Source organism: Prunus mume, linkage group LG8 (assembly GCF_029339155.1).
Source record: "Prunus mume cultivar Tortuosa linkage group LG8, ASM2933915v1, whole genome shotgun sequence".
NCBI lineage: Eukaryota > Viridiplantae > Streptophyta > Magnoliopsida > Rosales > Rosaceae > Prunus > Prunus mume.
The window spans coordinates 19,915,703-19,924,365 of NC_142705.1; the positions used below are offsets into that span (position 1 = coordinate 19,915,703).

Here is an 8,663-nt window from a genome sequence, read left to right on the forward strand (position 1 = left end):
TATGTCTAGGATTGGGTTTATTTATAAATTTGTATAAAAAAAAATACATAGAAGAAATTGTAAAAGCAAAAGTGAATCAATGGGGGTTTAGCTCAATGAAAAAAGACCTTAACTTGAAGCGCGTGAGAAAATCCATTCCCCTCCCTAACTTTCACACAAAAAAAAAAATTGAAAAAGAAAAATATAAAAGAAAAAAATGAAAAATGAAAAATAAAATAAAAAAGAAAATCAAATACTTGTAGGGCATGGTGCGGGTTTGAATAATCCGAGACTTGGCCGGCAAAACTAAACACTCAAATAAATCCCTAGAAACCGATCCCGAAATCAAATCCATTGATATTCGGAAAAAATAAAAGTAAAAGTAAAAGAAAATAATAATATTAGCAGAGAGAGTTGGGTTATTTGAGAAGTCCCTGTTTTTGCCTGCCAGCGTTGATCGGCGAAGGAGTAGGCGTAGACATGGCTGGTCAATGAGCTGCGTTGGACTGTCCGTACATCGTATAAACTGTAGCCCTAAGCGCAATGGAAGGTCAGCCTTTGATCTCCTCCACACACACACTCTCTCTCTGCTCATCAAATTTGACTCCTCCTCTTACTCTTTCTGTCTCTCTTGCTTTGTTTCTTTGTCAACTCTAGGGTTTCTATGTTAGACAATTTCTTATTCAAGTGTTTGTTTGTGCTCAATTTTATTTTTTATAGTAAATTGAAAAGCTTCTTCCCCAAAAGGAAGTGAAATTAAGTTTGATATAATTAATTGATATGCCCAACTGAGTCTTTGGTGGATAAATTATTGGTTTCCTTGTACAATGAGCGCAATTGCGTTGGGATTTCTGACTGTACTCTCTGAAAGTTTAGGATATAAATGAAATGTCTAAATTGGGTTCACATTGTTGCAACTGCACTCTGTAAAAAAAATTTATCCTGGGCTTTCTGTTCTGCTTCCTTTCTTTTTTTCATTCCCTTGGTTGGTGTCTTCTAATCCAATTTGTGGTTGTCTTGTTTATAATTTCCCAGGAATTTTAATGAACAAATTTGTTCATATTTATTTAATTTGTTTTTCTTTACAATAAAAAACTTGGTCCAGATAAAAAATGTCACCACAATTTGATGCAAGAGGGTGAATAGCTTAGATGCATGAGAGAAAGAGACAGGCTCAGAGACAAATATTCTTTGGGCAGATTTGGAACCATGCGAGTCTAATGCTGGAGGTGAGGACATGGATGACCATGTGAGGAAGGATATTGCTTTTGGTTGAATCTGGATAGAAATTTGGATGTAGTCTATATAATGCTGGTTGAACAAGTCAACAGGGAGAAAAATTAGTGTAGTCTGGTGTGAGAGAAAAAGCATTACATATCTTTGATAAGGATTGACCAAGAACAAAAGGAAAAACGAAACAAAGAATAGGTACAACAATTGACCAGAAAAAGCTACAAAGTGTTGACATGGATTATAATTAGGATACAAAAACATTTATGATGGATTCAAATCTATTTTGTTTGTATCTTTCATCATTATTCTTTAATAGATCTTGTGATTCTTATAAAAAAGAATAGAAAAGGTACCAAAGCACTGATAGTCAATTTTTGAAAACTTTGATAATCTGGGGTTACATTTAGTTATTCTCTATCTAGAATCGCAAGAAAAACCTGACAACTACTTCTCAATGTATATGACACCTTTCAGTTGATGACAACAAATGATTGCAGATGCAGAGTGTAATATAATAGTGACGCATACACATTATGATTCTCACGGAATGGTACCCAGAGAATTACACTTTGAATTCTTCATAACTCAAGTCTTTACTTTTTTTAAAATAAAATTCTGCTTCACAATTAAGGGATATGCAGCTTTCATCCTCATTGATGTATCAATTTCTTATGTGTAAAAGTGAGGTAGAAAGCGCAGATCAGTTTATCTCACATTTCCCTTTTGCTTTATCTTTGTGGTTAAGATTATTTAAGTAAACTTATTTGTGTCTGGAATCATGTTATATGCTCATCTTTGTGAAAGATATTGATGGTGGTAAGAGAGTTGAAATGTTAGGCAGGTGCGGAGTGGTGGCTATATTTTGAGTTATTTGTGGAAAAGAAGTAGGAGGAACTTTTGATAGCTTCAGGGGTGAGGAGGGTGGATTTTCTGTGATATGAATTTACCTTGTTTTATTTGCATTATCCTAATAAAATTTTAGTTTTTTACCTTGATATACTTTTTAATCTGTTTCTTTAATAACTAAAATGAATCCCTGTGGAAAGGAAAAGACTTGCACCCAACTGCTACTTTGGAAATAAACTTCACCACTGAAACATCAAATAAAAGGTTTAATATGCAGTTTTATGCACTGGACTTTTAGAAGTGGACTATACTTGGGAATGGTAAACCTGCCGCCTGTTCAATTTTAAGCTAAATGTTTAGCAAGTCAGCAGTTCTTTTATGGCCGATTAGTTAGTAAGTGATCATCAAGCATGAAACTAGGTATAGGACTGCAGCCCAGGACTGCATTAAAGCCCACAGCCTACATAGTTCAGCCCATCCCAGCTCCGTCCCTGGTGGTGATTATGGTATAATACCATAATGTTCAACTTTAAAGAGGATAAACTTTGTTGCGAGATCATTTCTATAACAAAGTTTATTTGTCTTCACTACTGCTGTTTATCATCAGAAAATCATTGACTCATTAGCTTAGTTTCTTGATCTGACAAATTGAAGTTGTCCAATGAAATTTATTTTCGGTTAACAATAATTATTTCTGCATTACAAAGATTCTCCCTGATGCTTATTGGACTGGATTATTTCCTCTGGTGCCTAAGGCCCTGGAACTCCCTCCTAGCCGCCTTTTCTCTGGTTTGGTAGTGAATCTGCCATTGTTTCACCCTTGGATTCCTGTGACAATCAATCATGCGAGAGTTTCCCAATTTCTTTTTCTTTGCAGGCTTTGCGAAGTTTTATGGTTATGGTTGTCCATTCATTCAGTAATTGAACTTGTCAGTGTTAGAACTTTTGAATTGTCCAAATTATCAGTTGGAGTTCAGTAGCTATATATCACCTGTATACTGGCAGTGATATAAGGGTAATTTGGTTGGAAAGTCTGCTCTGTTTGGCCGAGGGAAGAGGGCTAAAATCTTGTGGGGATGTACTTTTCTTTGTATGATGTGGACATCCAAAGTTATTGTATCATTTTAAAAAAGATTATTTAAAGTTGTTTTTGTTCGAAGATATATATCGACTGTGTTGTTGTGTTTGTGAAAACATGCTATACAAACGCGCACGTGCAGATGCGTGTACATATAGTTGTTTGGAATCCCCAATTAGCTTATCAACATTATTACACTGTCTTTGGCAGGTGGGTCCCCAGACCAGGGATCAGTTGGGTCTGGGACAAAGAGGTCTAGCGCATCATCTGGCAGTAGGCCTCGTAATCGCAAGGAATTTCTTTATAGATTTGTGGACAGTGGCATGCTGACTGCAAAGCTTGAGGACTGGTTTGAATCTATATCCAATAAATCAGAACCGAAGAAACCTGCCTTTGATATGCCTTTTGAGTTGATAGAACTTCAAAAGTTTGACTATGCATTGGAAGGGATTTCATTTCAGCAGGTGATTAGGATGCCCAATGCCGTTTATGCTTCAACATCTGATGCTGTCGAAGCAACTGCTTATCTTGCTATTGAAGATTTTTTGCATGCCGGTGTGAAGGGCTTGTGGGAAGCATTCTGGAGTCAGGATGAGCCGATGCCTTTCTCTGTTGCTTGTCTATACGATGAAAACTTAAAATTCTACCAGGCTGAGAAAGCAGTTGCTGATGGTAAGCTTGGAGGTCTTTGTGCTACTGGTATATTGCTTACAAACCCTAGACATCCCCATGGGAAGTGGGATCAAATTCTTGAACTGGCTCTTTTAAGGCCTGATATCAGAAACTTTGCGATGGATAGTGACAGGCAGCTCCCTCTATCTGTTTTAGGTGAGGCCCTTTTCTATGCTCTACGTGTATTATTATCAAGAAGCTTGAGCAGACTGAACTACTCTCAGAGTTCAAACTCAGTTTTTATTCTTCTTGTTGATTCTCAGTATGGTGGGGTAGTAAAGGTTGAAGGAGATGTAAATAAGTTGGTGTTTGATGTCAATAATGTTTATGAATGTGCTGCTGAATGGATTATAAAACATTCTAGGATTGCAGTCTCTTCGGTTGATAGGATCTGGAACAAGCTTGGAAATGCCAACTGGGGAGATATCGGCACTTTACAATTACTTTTTGCTACCTTCCATTGTATCATGCAATTCGCTGGATTTCCCAAGCATTCAGTAGAGGATTTAGCTGCTGATCATGGTCCTCGTCTCCAAGCAAGAAGGGCTGAGAGGCAGTTGGGGGATGCCCAGGTGAATGGAAATGGTCTATTTCGGTTCCAGCAACGCAGTGTATCCCCTGAAATTGTTGAAGTTCAAGATGATTCTGTCAAAATTGAGACTGAACAGTTAATGAAGCTAGAAGTAGGATCTGTATTATGGTTGGAGGATTCTAACTGGCAAAAAGGTTACCAGATCAATCAAGTCTTGAATAACAGTGAACATCCATATTATATTGCGTCTCCAGTTGAAGATCCTCAGAAAAGGCTGTTTCTGTATGTTGGTTCTCATCCTTCCCAGCTGGAGCCTGCGTGGGAGGATATGAATCTGTGGTATCAGGTTCAGAGGCAGACCAAAATTTTGACTATTATGAAACAGAAAGGTCTATCTAGCAAGTACCTCCCTCAGTTGAGTGCTTCTGGCAGGATTATTCACCCTGGTCAGTGTCAGCGACCCAGCTCTGGTGGGAACTGTGATCACCCCTGGTGTGGCACCCCCATTCTTGTGACCAGCCCAGTTGGTGAAACAGTGTCTCAGTTGATAAGTGAGGCCAGATTTGGTATGGAGGAGGCTGTTAGGTGTTGCCATGATTGCTTATCTGCACTTTCGACTGCTGCTTCTGCAGGGATTCGCCATGGAGACATCAGGCCAGAGAACGTGGTTTGTGTCAGATCTGCTGTGAGGCAACCTTATTTTGTTCTTATTGGTTGGGGACGTGCTATACTTGAAGATAGGGACCGCCCTGCAATGAACCTTCATTTCTCTTCAACTTACGCTCTCCAGGAGGGAAAGCTGTGCTCAGCTTCAGATGCAGAGAGCCTTGTTTATATGCTTTATATTTCCTGTGGTGGAGTTTTACCTGATCTTGATTCGGTTGAGGGGGCACTGCAGTGGAGAGAGACTTCTTGGTCTAGGAGATTGATTCAGCAGAAGTTAGGTGATGCGTCAACCGTGTTGAAAGCATTTGCCGATTATGTTGATAGTCTATGTGGGACACCGTATCCCATGGACTATGATATATGGCTAAGAAGGTTGAGGAGAAATATAAATGAGGATGATCATGGGAAGGAAATTGATACGTCGGGCTAAGGTTTATTTTTTCCTTTTCAAGGGCCACTCCATTTGAAGTGATCCCTCTGGATCATCTGGAGCATTAACAATTCCTGGCTGCAATGACATGAAATTTTGTTGGAAGTGTTTGATACCTAATGCCAAATGTCCAATGTGATGATCTGGAGTCCATTGATTGAGACAGAATACTTGTTTAAAATTTCGGAGACTGGCATGACTGCATCCCTTGAAGAATTTCAAGCATGGAAACTCGTTTACGGTGATGTTTGTGCTGTTCCGTGCTCTGAAAATGATTTTGGGATTGCTTCTCATGGGAATCTGCACAGATGAGCATGATTTTCAAGAATTTTTTGAGCTTTTGTGGTAGAGTGTCCGTGGTGGAACTGAGAATTTAAAATTATATGGATATGTTTGCATGCAGTTCCCTAGTACAGTAGGGGACCCCAAAAAAAGAAAATCATTTATTTTTGCACTTCTGAAGCGTTTGTTTTATAAGAGAATATGTGATGTATTTATTACCATTTCTTTGTAAAGATCCAAACCGTTGAAAGTTTGTGTAATTGCTACATATGAGTTCACATAAGTAGTCCATTGTGTCCAGGGCATCATTCTCTCCTGTAAATGTATTAGTGTTTCGGTTTGCCCGTATGGAAAACCCATTTTAATGCATTATCTGTTCTGTTGGGCTTCTACCTTGAATTTCCGCTATTGGTTTTGGTCTTTCGACTATCTTTTTGAAATCAGAACCCCCTCAACCTTAGCTATTAAGCTCTAGAGTAATCTCCTTGCACTACCATATACTCTCACAAAATTTATATATACTACAACCAAATCCAACTAGACTCTATTCTTAAGCACAGTGAAATGACGCAATTACCCCCATTTTACTGTTAGTCAACCTCTTTTTTCCCCAATAGCACAGTAAAATGTCCAAATTGCCATCCACTAAAACTTTTCTTTCTTTCCCTTTTTGCCACTCCCCCTTCGGATGTTTACAAGCGCCACTGTTTGGTTCGCAGAGATACGTAGTTGAGTTCCAACCAGCTTGGTTGAGTTGGTTGGGGGGCAGCGATGGGATAAGCTGCTTAGATGTTCGGGATTCGTTTGGGGCCGTTGATTCCCATTTGGGGTGGCATGTTGTGAATCTCACTCTTCTTTTGCTCTTCATCTCATTGATTTGTTTGTTGGTTGAGAGATTTTTCATCATTTGTATGTAAGGCCCGTGTCTTGGGGAAACAAGAACGGTGAGCAATAGAGGTGAGCAATCCCACATCGCTCGGGGAGGGAAAGGTGAAGTGTCTTATATGTGTGGGCAGAGGCCTTTTGGGCAAGATAGCATTAGCTTGAGCCCAAGAACAAAGCCGTAAGGGGGGAGGCCCAAAGTGGACAATATCTTGTTAGGGGAGTCGAGTCGTGACAAATGGTATCGAGCCTGACCTCGACCGGAAGTCTGCCAGCGAGGACGCTGGACCCCAAGTGGAGTGGATTGTAAGACCCATGTCTTGGGGAAACAAGAACGATGAGCAATCCCACGTCACTCGGGGAGGGAAAGGTGAAGTGCCTTATATGTGTGGGCACATCTCTTCCTAGCAAGAGGCCTTTTGGGCAAGATAACATTAGCTTGAGTCCAAGAACAAAACCATGAGGAGGGAGGCCCAAAGTAGACAATATCTTGCTAGGGGAGTCGGGTCGTGACATTGTAGAACATTGGTCTGAGAGATCTTCCATCTTTGTTGTCTATGAGTTCTTGCATTGTTTATCTTCAGGTTTACATCCCATCAACTTTTTAACAAATTAATGACTTGATGATGGGTTGCTAAGCAAATTGTTTATTCCTTTAATTCATTACTCAAATTGGTTATTAGAAAGAGTCAGTGATAGGTTTAGAAGATAAGTCTTTAAGAACAATGGTTATTGGCATATGAGAGTTTATTTTCTCTTGCTGAGCAAACTGTTTTATTATCTGTTTTAGAAACACTTGCTTTCGTCTCCAACAAAAGCAATCAATTCATCAACTATTGTTGGGGTTACCTTAAATTGTGTAATGATCTATTGTTGTTAATATTTATTTTTTCAATTTTTTTTATATTCATATGTTTTTATACTAATTTTGTGTAATATATATATATATATATATTCATTTGGTGATTTCATGTTAGAGATGTTAAAAATTGTGTCAATAGCTATTTGATGTGGACTGCTGCCAATATATGATACGTTGATGACTGATGGAGAGATAAAAACATAGGAGAATAGTATCTGTATAGAGTTCTTTTTTTCATTGAAATTATGATTTGGATATGTGGTAGGATTGATTTTGATTGAATTGATGAATTGAGTATGTGTTATATTAAAGATTTCACTATGGTTATGAACCAGACATCTTCAAGCTTTAGTAATTTTTTTTTAAAGCAAATTTATTTACTTCGCATGTATTATACTTTTTCTTGTTAACCAAACTTCTATAATGTGCATTGTCTTTAATTCTTATATATTATCATGGCTGAATGTTAAATGACTTACTCTATTTCATACATTGGGATTGCCCTGTTTTATCATGTAGTTGTGACATGTCAAATTTAAGTTTATAAGTTTCTAATTTCTAAAGGCAAAAGTTATTCTGCATGGTAAATTTGCAGTTCAACTGTTTCATTTCTGTGAGTTTTTAGAAGTCATTGTTTAGACTGTTGTTTATGAAAAGTTTGATGATTTGCAGCATCAGTGATTACAGACAATTAAAGCACCGTGATTATCATCTATAGTTTTGTCTTTGGTTTTTCTTTTTGTATTTCGTAAAAATTGATTTCCATTTAAAAAGGTTTGTTCTAGAAAATACAAAATCCAAAAACCATTTGAGTCTTTCCTGATGCCACCATTCTTAGTGTGCCCAAATAGTATACTCTTGAACTTATTGGAATGACTGTGGTCAGGGCATGCATTCTTCTGTTGGATCAAGTCATTGTGGACCTGATTTTGTCGAGGGCAAAATGTGTACTTTTGACTATTAAATAATGAGTCTAATTTGAGTTATTTAATGAGTGAGTGCTGTTATTTCCACCCACCTATCCTATTTCTCCACCTACCCACCATGAAAATTTGAAAAACCACAATCCTATCTTTGCACCTGCCATTATTCCTAAAATACCCTTCCATTCACGTAACACTTTTAACCCTAACTTAACACTATTGATTGAGTCCAAAAAAATTTAAAGCAACCACCCACCACACGAGAAATATTACATCAA

At 38.0% G+C, this 8,663-nt stretch overlaps 1 protein-coding gene across 1 annotated transcript; it reads left to right on the plus strand.

Annotated features, from left to right (window-relative positions):
- The first annotated feature begins 244 nt into the window (after positions 1-244).
- LOC103339144 (Protein kinase superfamily protein) lies at positions 245-6,110 on the plus strand. The gene is made up of 2 exons (XM_008242434.3): positions 245-529; positions 3,347-6,110. Exons 1-2 carry the CDS (start codon positions 523-525, stop codon positions 5,434-5,436), a joined length of 2,097 nt encoding a protein of 698 aa, XP_008240656.2. The 5' UTR covers positions 245-522; the 3' UTR covers positions 5,437-6,110.
- Positions 6,111-8,663: the final 2,553 nt, after the last annotated feature.